At 44.2% G+C, this 21,650-nt stretch overlaps 1 protein-coding gene across 1 annotated transcript; it reads right to left on the reverse strand.

Moving 5' to 3' along the window:
- Positions 1–1,191: 1,191 nt before the first annotated feature.
- arl5a (ADP-ribosylation factor-like 5A) lies at positions 1,192–14,393 on the reverse strand. The gene is made up of 6 exons (XM_064329655.1): positions 13,986–14,393; positions 4,633–4,693; positions 3,818–3,965; positions 3,319–3,402; positions 2,712–2,863; positions 1,192–1,754 (listed from the first exon to the last, which is right to left on the reverse strand). Exons 1-6 carry the CDS (start codon positions 14,029–14,031, stop codon positions 1,706–1,708), a joined length of 540 nt encoding a protein of 179 aa, XP_064185725.1. The 5' UTR covers positions 14,032–14,393; the 3' UTR covers positions 1,192–1,705.
- Positions 14,394–21,650: the final 7,257 nt, after the last annotated feature.

Here is a 21,650-nt window from a genome sequence, read left to right on the forward strand (position 1 = left end):
AAAAAAAAGGTAACATAACTAAACTCAGTAATGTATGCAACATAAAAACCAAAGATTTTATAATAAAAGCAATGATGTTAATGTACAGTAATTATTACAGGATATAAATCTTCATCCTCCTAAACAGACACTGCAAACCTTAAACCATTTCTGCAATTCAAGTTACTGTGATTGGTGTGAACATAATCCACTGAGCTGAGTTAGTATTTTAAGTGACCATAAACAAGTGCCTCAGCAGTTTCCATCCATCCATCCATCCATCCATCCATCCATCCATCCATCCATTCGTTTCCTTCCAAGCAAAGACACAAGAACTGCTGAACTGATTCACTTAAACCTCGGCTGAACGCACATCACTTCAGTTTTCTATTTCAGAGCTGAAGTACTTGCCCAGCTGTCTTCTTGACCTTTGCGCACAGAAAGGTACAATTTCCAGCTGCTAATCTGCCAATTCCAATGCCGTTACCTGTTTACTGCTGGCCTGCTCAGATCTGGTTTTACAGGCGAGACGGGGGTCGGTCCAAATAATAAAACAGATAATTAGCAGTAAGTGAATCAGCTGGATGACCCAGGCCTAATTTCTCTCTCTCCGAAGCAGATGACAGCACTTTGGCGACCAACTGGTACGTTCAGTTTGTTTCCAAGCAGCACCAAGTACATGAAAACAGGAAGAAGAAAAAAACATATCCTTCAGTGACCAGAATTTGGTGATCGAGATCGAGTTCTCAAATTTCTCAGAGAATGTTCATACTCAGAAAAAACTTTCAAACTTCCAGTTTGAGAATGTTGCAATTCACACTTCAGATCTCATTGAAATATGATTCTATGCCAAAACTTCAAAGAATAAGGCAAATGCACTCTCAAATAAGTTAAAAATGGCCCATACATTTGGCTAAACATACGTTTTTTCGTTCTCACATACTCACCTTCAACTGATCAAATCAAATCAGGTGTCATGGCACCTATTTAAACACATTTCCAGAATATTCCATATCCGTAAGATCGGACAGAGCTTATATATCCAACTCCAAACACATCGTACAGCTCAGAGAAAGAAACTCAAATAGGGAAGGAAATTTTGGCTCAGCCACATTCAGTGAACTAACTTACCTGCATAGACAAACGTTACAGGAAAAAAAAAACACACACACACACACACACACACACACACAGATACACACACTCAACCCATAACAGATAAAAAGACTTTATTTCATAGAACTTTACACGAGCGGAAAAGGTTGGGTCAGCTCTCATTCTTTAGTATAATCGCTTCAGCGCAGAAGGGCTGAAGGGTTCGGATGCAGGCACGACAGTTATGCTAAATACTGTACACACAGGCCAGTACCACCTCCCCCCCCAGCGCTGGGGCAATACTGCACAGGCTGCTGGGAGCTGGGGCAATACCAGGGGGCAATACCAGGGGATCTATGCCCCAGAGGAGTCTGCTCAGTCCCAGCTCTGCTCCCAGTCTCTGGAGGGTAACCGTGGGGGGTGGGGTGGGGGGGGGCACAGAAGTTGCTTTTCGTGGGGCAGTCTGGGAGAGAAAGTCTCTCTCTCTCTCTCTCTCTCTTTAGTTTTTGTTCACAGTTCGCTGTCCGTGATAAATAACCACCAGCCCCCCCGCAGCGTCGCCGGGGGGGGGTCATCCCCCCGAGAGCGCGCTCAAACCCAGGGGTCCGGTGCTGCCGCCCGGGGTCAGAGGTCATCTGACTCGCAGCCGTGACATCATCCACTCCAGGCCCTGACACAATCTGCAAGCAGAGGAGATGGAGGGGGTCGGGGGTCAGAGGTGAGGTCAAAGGTCGCGGGGGAAACTGCAGCCTCATTGTCGCGTCTGCACTCTCAGCTCAGTACTAGCTCACTCAGACACTGCACTCGCCCAGAAGGAACTTCTCAGAACTCATTTTTTTTGAAAGGAGCAGGGGCATCCACATATCTGTAATTTGTCTGTTACTATCAAACCATGCGAAACTGAAATATCCATCCGTAAGAAGAGCCTCATCATACTATTTTCTGTCCGCCCCTGTTCTGTTCTCCTTTTCTCACGAGTGTCTCCTCCCACTTCCTGAACGCCACCCTCTGTGTTTGTCTCTCTGCCGCTCCACCATCTCGTGCCACAACCTCCTCCCACAATTCCCCTGGATTATTCGCGTCAGTCACACGGCACAGTTAGATGCATGGGGGTCTGTAAGTGCTGTGGAATGCAGAGTGGGGTTTCCCCCAGTAACGGCCACACTGCGCAGAGGCCAGTCCACATTTCAGGGTGATTTAACAGAGGAATTAGCAGCAATAGCCCTGTCAGGGTCACACTGCTGCTTCAGCGACCAGATACTCAACTCATCCAAGACCCAAATGTCCCAACGCCCCCTTTTCACCACAACTACTGGAGTTCAAATTCAAACGCTAGGCTGCTTCCTCCTGTTTGTATCCGGTCACTGTGAACACATGACGATTCAGCAGCGTCACCCTTGCACAGTGAGGGCACAAAGCACTGAAAAGAGCATGTGAATCTCCTTGTAAAAGCAGAGGGATGTTTTGGCTGTAGGCTGCCACTCTCTCTCCACATCACCTTGTACACACACTGACCTCCCTCGACCTCCTGACCTGTCCTTCCCTAATCCTCCCCATCCACCCCTGTGACCCCTGTGTGACCCCCGTGTGACCCCTGACCCCTGTGTGACCCCCGTGTGACCCCCAACCCCTCTCACCCCTCGCCGGTGAGGGCACAGCAGGCCTGGATGTGCCACTGGTGGTCCTTGACGGAGGTGAGCTGCAGGCTCTGGGAGATCTCCGCCACGCTCATGCAGCCACGCACGTCCTGCTTGTTAGCGAAGATGAGCAGGCCCGCCTTCTTCAGGTCCTGGAGGAGGGCAGGGAAGAGGCGGGGCTTATTCATGCATCCAGAGTGTGGCGGTTTAGAATGTCGTTTTTTTTCCAGAATTCCAAAGTCAGCGTTCCAGAACTTCTCTGCTTTCAGTTGCCAGGAGCGATTGTGACATCATCATTAGAATGTAAAGCACCCAAGGACCAGGTTTTGACACAAAGACCAACACAGTAGCTTCCAAGAAACATCACTTGACAATCTGTTAAACGTGCAGTACTATTGCAGTGTGCGTGTGCGTGCGTACGTGTGAGCATGTGTGTGTGTACCCCATTATTTTCCAGCAGTATCTGCATGTAAAATACTGCAGTGACAGCTGAAAGCACTGTGTAATAAGCAGACTGTAAATGCTGCTTCACTAAATGACAGATTTACTGATTCACTGATTCACTGATTCACTGATTTACTGAGCGTAACGCAACGCAGAGACTCACCTCGTGCGCCAGCATTTTATAGAGCTCCTCTCTGGTCAGCGTGATCCGCTCTCTGTCCGTGCTGTCCACCACAACGATCACAAACTGCGGGAAGCAAGAGCACAGCGCTAGGGTTAGGAGCTGAAGGTTAACACCTGTTTATCCATCTTATTATTATTATTACATTGTATTTTACAGGTCAGTGAAGCATTCTGCTTCTCAATACTGCTGGTACTCTTCAGTCTGATAGGGGCTGCTGAGTAATCATGTGAGTCACAGCCCATCACAGGCCAGCCTGTACTCAACTCCCACAGGCCTTCAGTAAAACAGCAGACACACACACACAGACGCACGCGCACACACCACACACACACACACACACGCGCACACACCACACACACACACGCACACGTGCACACACACACATACTTGCACGCATGCACACACACGCACACATGCACGCACACACACATGCACCCCCCTGTCTCACACACACACACACACACACACGCACACACACCTCTGTGTTGGTGTAGTATGTGTTCCAGGAGGAGCGCAGTGACTCCTGGCCCCCGATGTCCCACATGAGGAAGTGCGTGTTGTTGACCACGATCTCCTCCACGTTGCTGCCTATGGTCGGGGAGGTGTGCACCACTTCGTTCATCGAGCTGGGGACCAGGAGGGACACGACCGTTAGCGTCCCTGTGCACGCAACGTAACAGGGCAGCAGTGCAGTACATCGGGTAAGGAACTGGTCTAGTAACGTGAAGGTCACAGGTTCGATTCCTGGTGGGGTCCGCCCAATGTACCCTTGAGCAAAGTACTTAACCTGCATTGCATCAGTATATATCCAGCTGTATTAATGGATGCAATGTCTAATTTGTCTAATTTGCTCTGGATAAGAGCGTTTGATGTCTGTAATGAAATGTAATGTAATGCAACATAACAGTCCTGTTCTTTGCTACTGTCAGAATCCACAGGGTATTCCTTCTGTCGTTTTCACTGTAAATCCAAAAGACACATAAACCTTCACCGCATATACAAGCTTGTGCAATGGGCTACATTCCATTGCATGCGAGGTCCTCCACGAGGTCTTGCAACACAATATTTTATTTACGCTTGAGACGGAAAACTGTAGCAGTATTTCTCAACAGGACATTTCTAGGGGTATTTCTCAAGAGGAAATTTTGAAGGCGTGTTTGAGTTCATTTCTCTTGCTCAAAAGCCCCTGCGGCCCCCTAGTGGACACATGAGGAATGAACATCATTTTACTGCAGGTTGCATTATTTCAGTCACACCTATGTAATGAAACACAGAATACCACAGAATACTCACAACTGGTACAAGATGGTGGTTTTCCCCGCATTGTCCAAACCCACAATGATGACTTTGTGCTCTGAAAGAAATTAGAAAAACAATATAAGTGTGGCAGAATCTAGCTGCACAGACTCCCATTTTCTTTTCTTCCCAATAAACCATAAACATTTCATTCCAGCAAAGATGGCTGCAGCTAAAATCAGTGATACAGCACACAGCAGATATTACAGTAATCCTTGTTAGTTTGATGCGGTTATCGATTAGTACGGCCTGAATCCTCTCTGTTGGAAGTGGGTCCTCCACCAAGCATCATGGCAGGGCGAAGCTGCTTCCTGGTCTGACCAGGAGCCGTCAGAAACAGTACTTTTCACTAAAAGTGGATGCTCATTCCTCCTTGCCTGAGCGAGCTCATGACATTTACGCATTTTGAACGGAGAAGAACAGTTTAATTGGCAAACTGTCAGCGGCAGCTACCCTGCATCTCTGTTGATTTTTAGTAGATCCCTATCCTACAGTGTTGCCACTGAAAACATTAGTCAGGAGCCGACACACACACAAACACACACATAGCCCCCAAACACACACACACACACGCACGCGCGAACGCACGCACGCACGCACGCACGCACACACACACACACACACGCACACACACACACACACGTACACACACTCGCACACGCACACTCACACACACACACTCACGCACGCGAACGCACACACACGCACACGCACTCGCACACGTACACACACTCGCACACGCACACACACTCACATGCACACGCACACACACATGCGCACGCACGCACACTCGCACACATGTGCGCACACAGACGGAGACAAACACGCGCTGGATTACCAGTGGACTGCCCTTCCAGTGTGGACCAGCGAGACAGAGAGAGAGCTTGAGGCCTCAGCTCCAGGCCCAGGCCTCTGAAGCTGAAGCTGGAGCTGAAGCTGAAGCTGCAGACTGAGCGTGCACACGTGAGCGCGCGTCACTACCCAAGACAGCGCGGCTAATCCAGGGTGAACCCGCGTGACAAAGGGCTGTTTCAGGATAAATGAGATGGACTCCCGGATTTCACAGCATTCAGCAGCGCCGTTTCTCCAGCGCTGTGGCCGAGCGGGATCCTCGCTCTCTCTCTTTCATTTTACGGCACGAGCGGCTCCGTTCACTACCAGCCCCGACTGCCCGGCGGGAACCAAAACCAGAACCCGAGTTCCTGGAGGCGGAAAACCAAAACAATTCCCGAGTTCCAGAACAACTTCCAGAGTTCTGGATAAAGCTCCCGAGGGTTCTGGAAAAGGGTTCTTCTGGTGGAAAAGGCGCTAAAGTTATCCCGTTCATGCTCAATTCAGTCAGACGTTGCCCTTGAACAGGAAGGGCTATGCTTGTGACGTTCGGGGAACTGGGGGGGCACTGGTGTGCCTGTGAAAGAGGCCAGCGGACCTGTATTGGGTAGAGCGCTAACAGAGTGAAAGAGAGATGTCTGAGCCTCGCTCCTCAGACAGGGTCAGGGGAGAGCGTCCATCGTGCTCAACGGATAACGATCTAGAGCAGGGCCGCCCAACCCTGTTCCTGGAGATCTCCCGTCCTGTAGGTTCTCACTCCAACCCTAACAGAGCACACCTCATTCAAACAGCTAGAGAAGTGTTGCCCAACACTGTTCCTGGAGATCTGCCACCCTGTAGGTTTTCATTACAAACCTAATAATTTGGCACACCTGAGTCTCCTAATTATCAGCTCAATGAGATCTACACCTGTTGAACGAGGTGTGCTTTCTAAGGGTTGGAGTGAAAACCTAGAGGACATTAGATCTCCAGGAACAGCCCTGCTCTAGCTGTAGAATGAGGTGTGCTTTGTTAGGACTGAAATGAAATCTCACATGATGCTAAGATTTCCAGGAAGAGGGCTGGGCAGCCCTGCTCTAGTTGTAAAATGAGGTACGCTTTGTCAGCGTTGGGAGGAAATCCCACAGGACGTTAGATTTCCAGGAACAGGGCTGGGCAGCGGTGCTCTAGAGTAACGGGACGAGTCGGAGCGGGAGTGAACACCTCTGCCGCAGGCTCCTTCTGAGTAAAGGCCGGGACTGGGACAGGTGGGCGGAGCCAAACTCTGCTTCGCCTCTTACAGCTGCGCAACAAGGCCGCGATGAGAAGAGAGAGGAGACCAATCAAGAGAGTAAGCGAGATGTGCATAGAGACAGTCCTGACACAGCCGTTCAGAGAAACGGGCCTTCATTTGAACGCATCAGCCGAAATAGAAGATATGAAACTGGAACCAGAACCCCCCAGGGCATTGTGTCTCCACTAGGCCAGATCCATTACACAGTGCCCAAGCGCAGTTTACCCACGGCCTGTTTCAGCCAACGCCAGCCCTGGCTCTCAGTCAGCTCATACAGGAGAGCGGAGCGGAGCGGGTGGTTAGCCATAGCGCTACTCGAGCGGCTGGCTGCCATACGCTACCGTCCGCCACCGCGCGTCCACGCATCCGCGTATCCGCAGGACAGCTGCGGGGGCTCCTCTTCCCAAAAACACGCGCCAGGAGAGTCTCATTCGGTCCCCCAGGAGACCGCGCTCCGGATCAGCCAGTCACACGATCCCATTAACACCCAGCAGCATTGCCCACAATGCACCACCACAGCTAAGCGTTTAGCCTACTTGATCGCAGGTCATGCAATCTTTTAAAAAAAGTCAAACTCTGCTCTCTGTTCTCTGGGGATGAGGGGGTGTGGGAGGAGCCTGGGGGAGGAGCCAAAATTAGAACCCCCCGTCCCCCATCCCCCATCCCCCGTCCCAAGGCCAGGCAGAATGGGACACCACCACCCCCTCCGACAGTACCTACAGCCGCAGCACATCTCTAAATAAACAGCGTCCCGGGCTCGTACCCCGTCGTCTGACAGAGTGGAACAGGCAGTGTGGGAATTTTGGGCGTTACTGTCCCTGACCCGCCCCGGGGGGGGGGGGGGGGGGGACGCATGTGAATGTGGAGGGCAGTGTATACGGACATAAAGGACCAGAGACAGACCAGCTCTGTGTGTCACACACGACTGACTGCAGGGCAGAGTCAGTCTGCCAGAAAAACCAGCAAACCCTGTAGCGAGGGGACAGCACTTTATGCTGTAACTTCTAATTAGGCTAACCATAATTTATTAATTTTGTGTATGGGTTATATCATTTATACTGAAATTATTTTAAAAGAAAATGCCTCATTGTAAAACATAGCCTAAATGCAATTTTACTTATGAATTGAGTAGCATCAACTTAAAAATGGAATAAGTCATTAGTAAAATCAGTGACTCTTAATTATAAAAAGAGTAAAAGAACCTTAACAGTAAAAGACCAGCGACAACTTGAACAGATTATGTGGTCTGACTCAGTTTATTCAAGGCAATCGGCTTCTTCAAAGCTTTGGTTTGGAGTAAACTTCTGGGTCGTGCAGCGTGCCAAGACTGAATGTTCTGTTTGTCCACCTATTGTGGGCAGCGGTATTTATGCTACCACAGCTCCTATGTGCTCAGCTGAAGCCATTATTTACACACAGATAATCATGCATGCGTATACATATCTGTGTGTACACACACACACACACACCTCTCTATCAGATTTATCTCACACACCTCACAAAACCTGAAATACCATAACTGTCAAAACTACCAGGAAAGGAAAGCCTGTGCACAAGGGAGTGTCACTGATGACAGTCCTTACAGCCTGTAGAGCAGTGTGCATTATACACAGCCCAATAACCACTGACTGTGATCCTTATAGCCAGCAGAGCAGTGTGTATTATACACAGCACAATAACCACTGACTGGTCCCTATAGCCAGCAGAGCAGTGTGTATTATATACAGCACAGTAACCACCACTGACTGGTCCCTATAGCCAGCAGAGCAGTGTGTATTATATACAGCACAGTAACAACCACTGACTGTGGTCCTTATAGCCAGCAGAGCAGTGTGTATTATATACAGCACAGTAACAACCACTGACTGTGGTCCCTATAGCCAGCAGAGCAGTGTGTATTATATACAGCACAGTAACAACCACTGACTGGTCCCTATAGCCAGCAGAGCAGTGTGTATTATATACAGCACAGTAACAACCACTGACTGGTCCCTATAGCCAGCAGAGCAGTGTGTATTATATACAGCACAGTAACAACCACTGACTGGTCCCTATAGCCAGCAGAGCAGTGTGTATTATATACAGCACAGTAACAACCACTGACTGTCCTAAGCACAGAGCAGTGTGTATTATATACAGCACAGTCAAACCACTGACTGGTCCCTATAGCCAGAGAGCAGTGTGTATTATATACAGCACAGTAACAACCACTGACTGGTCTCTATAGCCAGCAGAGCAGTGTGTATTATATACAGCACAGTAACAACCACTGACTGGTCCCTATAGCCAGCAGAGCAGTGTGTATTATAAACAGCACAGTAACAACCACTGACTGTGGTGCCTATAGCCAGCAGAGTAGTGTGTATTGTCAATAGCACAGTAACAACCACTGACTGGTCCCTATAGCCAGCAGAGCAGTGTGTATTATATACAGCACAGTCACAACCACTGACTGGTCCCTATAGCCAGCAGAGCAGTGTGTATTATATACAGCACAGTAACAACCACTGACTGGTCTCTATAGCCAGCAGAGCAGTGTGTATTATATACAGCACAGTAACAACCACTGACTGGTCCCTATAGCCAGCAGAGCAGTGTGTATTATAAACAGCACAGTAACAACCACTGACTGTGGTGCCTATAGCCAGCAGAGTAGTGTGTATTGTCAATAGCACAATATCAGCCATAGGAGTGACCTGATTAAACGACAGACAGCAGGATAAGGGTCCGGGGCACCAGGTTTAAAATGAGGAACACATTGCAGATCAATGTTTATGTTGACATGTTCCTATCCACGCTCCTGCAGGGGGTCAAAGGTCGTTCAGACTTGGCTACACAACTCAAAGTCCATTTTTACAGACAGTCACGGACTCCCCACCTCTATGAGGCGATAGAAGTCCTGTCACAAGCTCCCACTGGCCAGTCTGCTGGTTTTCTGGACCACTGCGTCAGGAGGACACAGGGTCTGATGACTGAGATCAAACTGTGCACTTCCATGAACCCCAACCCTAACCAGTCTCTAGGCCTACTACGCCTAAGGAAAGCCATGTGAAATCCAACATTACATTTACTCAGGGGCACTGCCCACTCCCAGATACAATGAGGGCTTACCTCTTTACCAACCCCCAACCCCCCCCCCAAAAAAACCTCCCCGTGTCCACGTAGGCTTCCACCGGGTACCCAGGCTTCCTCCCACAGTCCAGTCCAAACACATACACCGCGGGTCTTAGGGACCATGGATGTCAGGTCGAGACTGTAAATGAGAATTTGTTCTCAAGTGACCGCCCAGGTAAAATAAAGGTCTATAATAATTATGTGCTTAAGTCCTAACTGGCACGGGCACAAGCTGTCACTCGATCTGCACGACTCGTTTGGAACCCGAAACGATATTTTAGCAGAACTTCAGCAGCAGGTCAGAGCAGCTGAAACTAAATCCATCACACTGGGTCTGATTAGAATGGGCGCACACACACACACACACTCATTAACACACACACACACACACACACACACACACACACACACACACACACACACACATGCACACACACACACACAGATACACACACATACACACACACACACTCATTAACACACACGCAGCTAGGTCAGGTCAGAGTCGAGCAGGCTTCATTTGACCTGAGGCCAAGGATCGACATATTCAACAGAGCACACAGCAACAAAAATATAACACAGGAAGCATTAACAATTATTCCCCACAAGCAGAGCATCCATTCAAACCACGACAGGGCTCACAAAAAGTCCCCAGAACTACACAGGCCTTCATGGTCAAAGCACACTGCAGTTCTGCTGAAATGAGGACCTCACGGGGCTATCACTGAGCGAAACAGCCAGAGTCTCAGCGAGACTGAATGTGAGTTTGGACAAAAAATATTCCCACTTTCCTGAAATTTTCCACGAAGATATTTCCTATACAGGAATGACATTTGCTGCATGTCTGAGATTTTGAAATTGGCCACTTTGTACCAACAACATCCTGGTGTCATTATAATCCTAACTGGGTGTTCCAAATGATTAATTTAATAATGCCTTTGTAGTTGTTTTTGTACAGTACTTTGCATATGTACAGTACACAAACATTACAATATCTGAAGAGGCACAGATTGGACCAAAAATGCACTGAACTACAAGTATCTCAAAAATGTATTTCTCACCCAAATTTCAAATACGCATTGCTTTGGTTATACTGAGGATATAAAATGTCCTCCAAAAAAAAGATTTTACATGTTAAGAGCAATGCAGTACCTCTACACTGCCGGTCATGGTGAAAGCTGGTGAGCCATTGGCAGAGGACTGTGGTGCTATGGCTTAAGCTGAGTGAAACTGAGCAAAAGGAACATCCACACTCACGGACTTTAGACACAAAATGCAGCCACTAAGGCACCAAATGCAGGCATTAGGACCCGTAATTTTCTCTAATGGCAACGTGTTCTAACAGCCGCTCAGTCAATGCACGAGCAGGCCGCTGTTTTCTGGTGATGCGCTGCTGATCACTAGTGCTTCATGCTGACAGCCAATAAACACACACCTCTCAGAGCCTGGACAGGCTACAGGCAGTGTACAGCAGTGGGTGGCAGTGTGGCATAATGGGTAAGGAGCCGGTCTTGTAACCTAAAGGTCACGGGTTCGATTCCCAGGTAGGACACTGCCGTTGTACCCTTGAGCAAGGTACTTAACCTGCATTGCTCCAGTATATATCCAGCTGTATAAATGGATGCAATGTAAAGGCTATGTTTAAAAAAAAAAATAAAAAAAAATTATGTAAGTTATGTAAGTTGCTGAGGATAAGAGCACCTGCTAAATGCCTGTAATGTAATGTCTACTGAAGTCCACAAACAGCAAGCGAGGACCAGGAATATTTTCACCTGTGCTGACAAATGGCAAAGCAAAGCACTATAAATGTATGAGCAAACATTTTTTTTTAAACGAAAGAAGAAGTACTGCTACCAGACAAAGGGCATTTGACCACTCCACATAATTGAGGAACAGGGACAAAGACGCTGGCGAGATTCTGATTATTTTAAGAACTGTTTGCTATTCAGAAAAAGAACAGAAAGTCTTCTAAGCACGCATAGTCAACGCAAGAGCAGGTATGCAGGAAGTGGAAGGAGACAAAAAGATTAAAGTATCTTGAGTTCTTGGAATTATAGTAATGGTATACTGTGTCAGTTCAGGACACCAACACCACTTCCATTCCACAAAGGTCTTAAACAAACCACAGGAACACACCAAAACATAAAAACTGTAAAAGAATTAGTTGTGCCAGTATGACCAAGACCTTTGTCCGGACCAGCTACCTTTCCTAAGGAAACTGGAGCCCGGGCTCACATGAGACCAGCATGGAAACACTCCGGAGTCTGTGATTGGACAGGTGCATGGAAGGCTGGTGGTTCACAGAGGACATATCATTCATAATGGATGAGCACATATCGCATGCTCCTGCCTGTGGCCCTGCACCAACCCAGGGAAAAACACGCTGGGCCTCAAAGCTTCCCCAGCACGCACAGAAACTGAAAAGACCAACTGTAATGCCTGCAGAGTGGCAGACCAGCACAATGGCATCCTTATCGGAAAGCAACAACAGCTGTTTAAAGGACAGGGTTCATTAAAAGCACAAAACAAACAACAACAAAAAACACATTTTCTACATCCTTCCTTGCTTTAGTTACAAAAGTTAGGTGCAAAAACATATGAATATGTATGCGTGTATATATTTGTGGTATATATGGATATTTTTGTGTATGGTGACAGTGTACATGTGTTTCTGTGTTCTAGAAATTAACCAGAGAACAAGTGTTTCATTGCATTAGAATGCACTACTTTTAATGCACATGACAATAAAATTACTTGAACTTGTGTGCTGAGAACGTCTAATGTTTTCATTCCAAACTACCCCACTGTGAACTGGAACCGGCGGAACTACTCATGAAATGCGAACCGGGAAACAGCATCTCACAACCTTTACAAAAAGCAGGACATCCAGTTTCTGCAGCTATCGAGTTCATAAATAGTAGACAATAGATGTAAGTCTATTTCCTATTTTCGAGGATTTCGGAGGGTGCTTCTGGTGTATCTGCATGTCCCGTAGATTTGATAGATGAGGATTGAGGAAATGAACTACAGAAAATATTTTGGTTTTTTCCACACGTTACACAGACAGACAGCATTTATGTCTGTCATTTCATTTCATTTCTACTTTTTTGGAGAGCACAACACACTTGCTCTCTTAATGTCGGTCTCCAGTTAGAGGTGTCGACCACTGCAATTTACGCATGTGGATAACGGCTCCATGCGTAAACTGCAGCCCCTGAATTAGCTAACTAAAGTTAGCTTTCATAGAGCACTCGAGCGGAACCAAATAAGTTAGGCTAGCCAGCATTATCATGGCCAGACGCAATTTAACGGGTGCAACTAAAGATATGTTTTTGACTTAACATGTTTACGCTGTGAAAGGGTTTATTGACCAGCTGTGTGCAACTGTCAGCAAAAAAAAAAGATGCCACCCTAACGGGTCAGTAGGTTAGACAAAAGCCTGGTTGGCAAGCATGTTAACGTTTTCGAACTTAGTGAGCCAGCTTGTAACTAACTTGGCAGGCTAGAAGAGGTCACACGTAGCTAGCCTAGCTACATAGTCTGAGGGAGTCAATGGCGTTCTGTATTGCCACGCTTTATTGATTACACGTCACTTTGTCATTTCTGCTACCGAGTAATGACTCATTTTAAACGGAGTTTTCGTTCATTTATTAGCTACTATAACAATTCGCTCGCTAGTTAGTGAGCTGTGAATGGGTGAACGGGTACAACGTTGACGTTTGCTAGCGTGCTAACAAGCTGGCTGGCGATGGATTCTAACATCAGACACTAAAGCGGAACTACTACAGCTGGCCAAAAAACAGCTGGAAGCCAGAGTTCTCAAACTCAAACTCTCGATACAAAACCAAATACTCTGTATGGCAGCTAGTTATGTTTCTTTTTGTTCGGAACTATGTTTACTATGTAAATCAGTGGTTAAAACCCCGTAACTTGGCTAACCTTAGCGATAATTTGCTAGCTACAGTTTTCTAGATTGGAAATCACTTGGTCTTCTAGCTAGCCAGCTAATTGGCTACTTCACAATAGGTTGCTAAGTGAAGCAGCTATCCCGGCTACATTTACGGCATATAAACCATTCGCATTCCAGAAAAAACCAAACAAAATGGCAATACAAGAACACATTTGGACTTGCCTTGATGGTTAAAAAGCCTCCATAGCTTGGTGAAAAGGATTCCCATTGCTGACGAGGGCCTTCGGAGGCAAGCACAGCCTCTGTCACCGTGAAAACAATATAGCTATCTAGCTAACTAGCTAGCTACACTGGCCCTATACGTACAAATGGAATCAGTACCTGTCTGATCTGACAACCTGGCACTTTTCCATCGCGATATAGAGAGGGATAATGTCCATATTCTTTGGAGACACTGTCATTACGGTATACATCTTTACTTTAAATCAGTACCACTGTTCATAAAGATCTGAAACGTCACTTAATATTATGTCAAAATGAGAAACTGCTCGTCCAGCTCCAGAAATTCTTCGACTACACAGCCGAAGGTCTTCAATGCAGTCTACTCGAACTAGGCACAGTAATCGTCGCCAGAACACGCATGCGCACCTGAACCTGCTCTGCCCAGCCCTGCCCTGCACTGATCGTGGAACAGTATCAACTTATAAGACAAAACGATCAGGGCTGGAGTTTCATGTATACACTGATCTTGGACCAGCAAAAAAAAAAAACGGTTAGGTAAACGATGTGTCCATTCACGTCAGACTAATTTTTATTATTTTAACAATGTCATTATTTTGTATATATTTGCATGGTCGTTCATATGATAGCCACGAGAATGGTGCAATTTGCGTTGCAGCCTGACGGTTTGTCATCTTCATAATACATTTTTTTTGTAAAACAAAGTTTATATGCTAGAGACATCTCTTATTCGACCTGGTATTCTAAAACAACAGCATGGTTTATTTGAAGCTTAGCCCATGGTAACTGCAAATAATGAAATTATTAAAACAACGTGACTGCAATGCAATTCTGACACCAATTTCATTACAGTATAGTTTCAGTCAGCCATTCTAAGCAACTGTGATAAGGTTGCGTTCCTATAACGGGTCACGTGATGGAAAATCCCATTCAGGGTTTTCCCTCTGAGTTTCGCACCAGGGCAAAATGCGCAAAAACTCTCTTATCTGAACATCTTCATGTGGCACTGCGTGCAACCTCACTTCACTCACCCAGCCCTGGGCCCGAAGTGCCGGGCTTTAGCCAGCATCCCTGTTACATTAAAATGGGTTCCACTCCAAGAACCACGGAGAGAAACTAAAGTAGTTCAACCAATAATTCGCAGTGCTTTATTATGATGTGAAGTGCATTTGTGGACTGAAGACCTGTAAACACTGTGGCCATCAAGGATCACGGTTAAATTATGTTTTAGAACCATTCTTCCTTAATCACCCAGTACATTTTTATTTTAAAATCATATTTTTAAATCATCAGCATATTGTACAGTACTCAATGAGTAACTATAATCTAGTATGTGTTTGTATGCTCCAAGCATACTGTATATAAATAATACATTTAAAAACTATTGACATGTGTGCTGAGAACATCTAATGAATTATTTTAATAATTAAAGAACCCAAAATAGGTTCAAATAGACGCTGGCTTAACATGGACAAAGTAAGGATAACCTTTTTGCCGCTGAGTACTAATGAAGTGAATATATTGTGATGGGCAGATTTTTAAATGACACCATTTTCTGTAGCAAATCATGGAATGCAAGTGACGTAGACTGTTGCGGCCATAACAAAGAGCACCCATTCAGTTCGTTTCACAATTCAAGGAAATACTTTTGACACTGACTCAATGCTGGAGAAAGACTGTGGAGGAAAAACAGTTCCGAAAAAAAGAAGAATGTAGGAGGCATTTTTTGAGTTCCCATTTATTTTAAAAAAGAAAACTTTTTTTAAATGCAGCTAGATTTTTTTTACACATCTATTTCCCATAAAACATATTCTTTTTATTTAATCTTATAAATTAAAATGTTATATTATGCATGCAGTTTTGCATTTCCCTTTTTAAATGTCGTCTTCCACAAAAATAACAACACAATTTCATTTGAACTTTGAACTCTGATGAAGCCGCTAAGTAGCAGAGGGAGTAGAAGCATCAGCATGCAGCACTGTACACATTTGCATAGTAAATGATTCTCTTTTTATTTTAAATTGACTCTTTTTTTTTTTTTTTACCAGCATGCCTTTTATAGAATACTGCACATAATTGAAAATTCGTATTCTTGGGACCGGGAGAAGAAAGGGATAAAACAAACTGAAACAATCAAAGGAAGTTTGTAAACTGTTTACTTGGCTGTCTGTATTCCAATGGGACCCGCCTCTTTCGCTGGCGTTACATGCATACAGCAAACAGTGTCTGCGATGACATCAGATAACCACTTAAACATGTCATCTTTTAATGCAATAATAATTCTGTCCTTGTGACTAAAACATCGCCTATATCCCGACATGGCAATATGGGTCAGTCATGAATGGGATAAGGGTAGCCTTTTCATGTATCTGTTTTTTTTTGTCCGAATTTACACACATAAAAAAGGTGACTAAGTTATGTAGCAAGGTAAGCAATAAAGAAAAAATAGAAAAAAAATGGATGATATCAACCAACATGCAACAGTCTGTTTATAATCACCCAGTATCAAGGCTTGATTATTAAAAACAGAACCTCGACATCACACAGAAATAAAAACGAATGCTACTTTTTGTATTACAATGTAAAAAGGTCCAGAAAATAAACAGCAGCATAACTCATCTTTCCCATCAGAAGCATGATTTTCATTAACAAACAAGTATTTTCTTTGTTCGGGTTTACCCCCAGTGACTGTCAATCCTGTTATAATGGCTCGCAGTTCACCTGAACAATAGAAATTTGTTACAGTGCTGAAATATAGATTGTGCCAATGATTGTATCACTAATACTATTGTGAAAATGGCAAGGGTTTTAGTCAATTTGAAAAAAAAAAATGCTGACTTAGGAGATCATTGGAAAATTAATCTCAAATATGACATCTTTCTAAAGGGGGAAGGTCTTTTTTAAGAAGCAAAAATGGTGCGTCCCCTAAGGCAGTGCAAAGAGCTTCTCTTGCCTTTAACGAGCCAGTCCTTTCCATAAAATGCTCTACATGCTGGTAAATGCATGCAACAGCAATAAAGTTCAGCTTATGCAAATGCTCAATTAATATCCCCTTTGGCAAATAAACCGCTCAGAAGCGTGGCCTCGTTTATCAGCTGCAAGTGAGGGAACAAAAAAGGCAAAATGAACTTTGACACCAAATTTTAAAATGCAGAGGGTGCACCTCGACAAAAGCTACAGGGAAAACAGACACGTTTAAGGGAAAAAAAGAGAGAGATGCTGGAACTGGATTTACTCATCTGACCTGATCTAAAGAATATTTACAGATAACTTTTTAAAAATATTCTTTGCAAATGGGGAGGTTAATGTGCTCTACATGTACAGAAATATGTGCGTTTAATTGGGGGGGGTGATGAACGAGCGTTTCCAGGGCAGGCTCACAGTAAACCTTGCATTTTACTCCACTGCAGCTGTACAAGGAAAGAGGAAGAGGTGTGACCTTTTTTTTAATACCTCACACTTTGCAGCGAACGGATGAATGAAATCTAAAGGAGCGGTCTTTCCAAACAGACCAAACCGTTCGGCCCTAAACACGAAGAAAACAAGTATGTTCGGCTCTACTCAAGACTCGCTTCAAATAGCTAGTGCACCTACCGTATGCACATGTAAGAGAAATGCAGTTTTTAAGTATTTACATATTCGGTTCTGGGAACAAATCTGACCGTGATTGTGATCCAAGACCTCTATTGCATTTCTCTTTTTTTAACGGAAAGCTTTGCAGAAGGCTAGTTTCAGTGTCGTTAATCAATCGCAGAAATCAGGATTTGGCAAGAGTGCCCGTATGCATCGTCATAAACCAGAAATTCAATCAAAGGGTTCTACAGGCCTTGCTGTTGCCATGCCGACACGGTCGGAAGTCGAAAGTTCTCGTTCGAAAAATGCAATACCGCCGTGTTGCGTGACTGAATTAAATGACAGATCTCATGCTCGGTACTGTCCAGCCACACACACAATTCTCACACCCGCTTGTACTTGGGATTCATACAATCAGAATAATAATACAGATTTTGTCTTCGGCAAGAATTTTGTTCCAAAGTTGGGAGGCAACCATATAAAACTGCAGTGAATCACAATTGGAAGATGCCAGCAATCGATATTGGCCCTAAATTTCCCTAAATGGCCACAGTTGCCCTTGAATTTGAGAGCCACAGCTCTATGACTCTGTCCAGCTGGATCACAGCACATCCACTGTTAAATGTATGTTCACCTACTGTTGGCTGAACAGACAGGACAAACAAAGAATGCTAAAAATTGCTGATAATGAGAAATTCACCATTATTTAGATGTGTGCTTGGTAAAAATGCTAAGAACTTGGTCAGTTGACCTAATACTAGAGAAAGTGATAAACGTCTGCTATGGTAACTCCATACAGCACAGACTCATAAAATGGGGGACATTATATCCACTTTGTCCTTAACTTGGTTTTAACAAATGTAAGATTTTGTTACATCATGAGCTCAGCAGTCACTGAATTGTATGAAATGTACTTCAGAACTGTAATAATAAACACATTGTGTCATTGCTTAAATTTCTTACTTGAAGTTAAGGACAAAATGTTGTACTGGTTAGATTATGTAGGGGTTTAACAGGTGAAAATGAAACAAAAGTGATCAACAATGAACAATTACAGAATTTGATTTTAAAAAGACTGGAAATGAAAGGAAAATGCTTCTCATGTCTGGGGGTTTACACTGAATTTCTGGTGTACAACAAACCCAATGGAGGAACTGGTTTCACACAAAACATGCAAATATGAAAGCAAACATCATTAATCTTCAATGAGTATCCTAGAATAATTCCATTCAGTAACCATTCAATAGTGCAGTAGTCAGTTATTGCATGCCTGAAAGCCATATATCATACATACAAATATCAGAACAAAAACACTTTTGCCTGTGATGAACAAATAAAGCTTCTTATTTGTCCTTACAATTGTTTTTTGTAAAATAATTGTACAATAGGAACAAGTAATTTAAAGTTGGCTGATTGCAGATGTTTTTCTCATTTGGCCAAATTTCAATCAACATTGCATGAACATACAGAAGGAAAGAGACGAATGAAATGAGATTAATACTGGCGTTCTACATGGAAAGTAATGTGCTTCACTGTTAGACTACTATACTGTAAGTTTATTGTGAGCATGTGTATTGAAGCTAATCTGCCAATGGAATGATTCTGGAACAAGACAAAATGTGCTAAGAAAAATTTAAATTCCCTTTCGCGATTACAAAAATTTCACTGGTGAAGACCACATCAGATAGTGAAGACTAAAATGATAAAAACGATAATACAGTAAGGTCACTTTGTTCCAACTGCACTCACGCAAACTGTGGGTGCTCTTAAAACTGCTTTGTTGGTGAACCTGTTCTGTTTTTTTATGCTGAATTAACCCGCATAAGCACATGCGTTTTGGGAATCCATCAGTGCATCCATTGCTTCCAATAAAAGCAAAATTAGACCATCAGACTAATAAAGTAGCACCAGAATAGATCACTTGACCTATTTAAGATTTAACTGATGCAAGATCACTTCTGAATGCCTTGCCCAAGGCCTACACTCGATAGACATGCAGGGGCTTTAATGCAATGAAGGCTCATTTCTCTTACAGACAACACCTTCACTGGAGGACGACGACAAATTCAGTTTAATGAACAATTTTTAAAAAATGATGAAGGTGATGTCTTAATCAAGATGGTCTAGAACAGTAGCAATGGTTACTATATAGAGATAACTAAGATACTCCTTTATCACAAGTTGTCGAACAGGGTGTCCAGGCATGTCTTGTCTGAAGTCTACACACGTCATGCTTTCAGAATTCACTTCTGCACAGTTAACAAAAAGAAAGCCACCTGTCCTTTAAAGACAGCTAAATCTACACATATCTATTCAAACACTTGAAGGGTCTGCTGTCTTTTTCTAATTCGGCACAGATCTTCAAAAATCGCCCCAGAATACATCCAACCACAACCAGCTCTATACTACATTTGTGCTAATTTCCCGTGTGCAAACACCACTCTTAGAATGTGCTATAATATGCTTAACTAATATACCCAACCGCTGTGTCTATCTCACCCAGAAAACAAGAGTACTATCAATTCACTATCAAATCTCTTGGAGGGAAAACTTGTGAAGTACATACCAAAATAACTATGACTAAAAACCAACATACGGGTGGTGAAGTTGATTGATTTAATCTGGCAAACAAAAAAAAAAGAAACAAACAGGCTGAAATGTAAGCGGTACATGTACTATAACATCATGGCAATATTACATCAAAAAATATTTTCAACCTGTAATCTACAGAAAAGATATACCAGGGAGAAACGTGTTCAGTTTTACAGGTAATGCTAGCAGCGCTACATACTGTATTGTGTCCCCACAGGGCTGTCAAACTTTCAAATGTAGAAATATACAAGACCGCAGCTTGTCTACAAAGTACAATGCAAATGAAAACAATTATTGATATTTGTGAAATGGTGCTACTTAGATCAATAGATTCAGCAGAAGTGAACAAGGTGCCACAGGGGTCGCAGGTCTTCTCTAATTCACACAAATACTGGTATTTAGGTCAAACATTTCTACCTACTGTACAGATGAGAAGAGTGAATTTTAAAAATACTATGACCACATTAGCCTTCCTGAGCAAAGCAATCTCAGAATTTATTTTTAACGGCTAAATGATCCGGACAACGCTGTATTCTTAAACAAGGAGCTACGTGTAAGTGGTGCAATAGTTGAAACCAGAAAAAAAAAGATCATGGCCGGGCTTTCTCGCGAGCAGTGGTTTCCGAAGAGCTTTTTCCGAGGAACGGATACAATGCATTCCTGAAAAAACGTAGCTGCAAATAGCAGGATCTACAGATGAATTTCGGATCTACAGATAAATTCCTTCTGATTGTCTCAAGGAGATGATTTACAAATAAATCTCGGTTCAGTCGCATTAAACGAGACTCTGACTGCCCCCCCCCCCCATCAAAAGAAAATAGCTTCTTACCCCCCACATTGAGTAATTTCTACCCCAGTTACAGTACAGCAGAAGCATGCTCAAAAGACTATAACACCAGATCTCCTTGTTGTATCTAATAAGTGTTGAGTGTTCCCAGTTATTATTTCAGATGCAAAGCCCAGTGAAAACTGAAGGATCCTGTTTCAGGAGTGCCATGCAGAGACTAAACAAAGGAGTATCAAGACACCTGGATACAGGAGCTATATAGAGCTACAACCTTACTTCCTAGAGTCAGACACATATTTCAGCAGAGCTCTGCCATTCCTTCTATGCTCATGTTATTGGCTGAAACACAGCAACCTCAGAATGCACAAGATTTGCTGTTGGAATAAATTAAGGCAGCTTCCTCCAGCGATATTCTGTTGCTGGCAGAAGTGGCTTGTCACTCTTATGAGCGAGATGGTTGTTTCTCTCCCCCGGGTCTGAGGAAGTTGAAGGCAGCCTGCAGTATAAACCTGGAGACGAAAGCCATTTTTCAGAAATTCTCCACAGCGCAGAATGTTGTAGTCCGATGTAAGCAGGGAGACAAGCCATTAGTTCTTCCTAGTGCACTAAGCGGTCATGGTGTCTCAACTAAGGAGGCCAGACTCAAAATCAAGCGACAGTCACAATACTGTCAATTAATTCTTATTTGGGGTAAG

This window comes from Anguilla rostrata, chromosome 3 (assembly GCF_018555375.3).
Source record: "Anguilla rostrata isolate EN2019 chromosome 3, ASM1855537v3, whole genome shotgun sequence".
Lineage (NCBI taxonomy): Eukaryota > Metazoa > Chordata > Actinopteri > Anguilliformes > Anguillidae > Anguilla > Anguilla rostrata.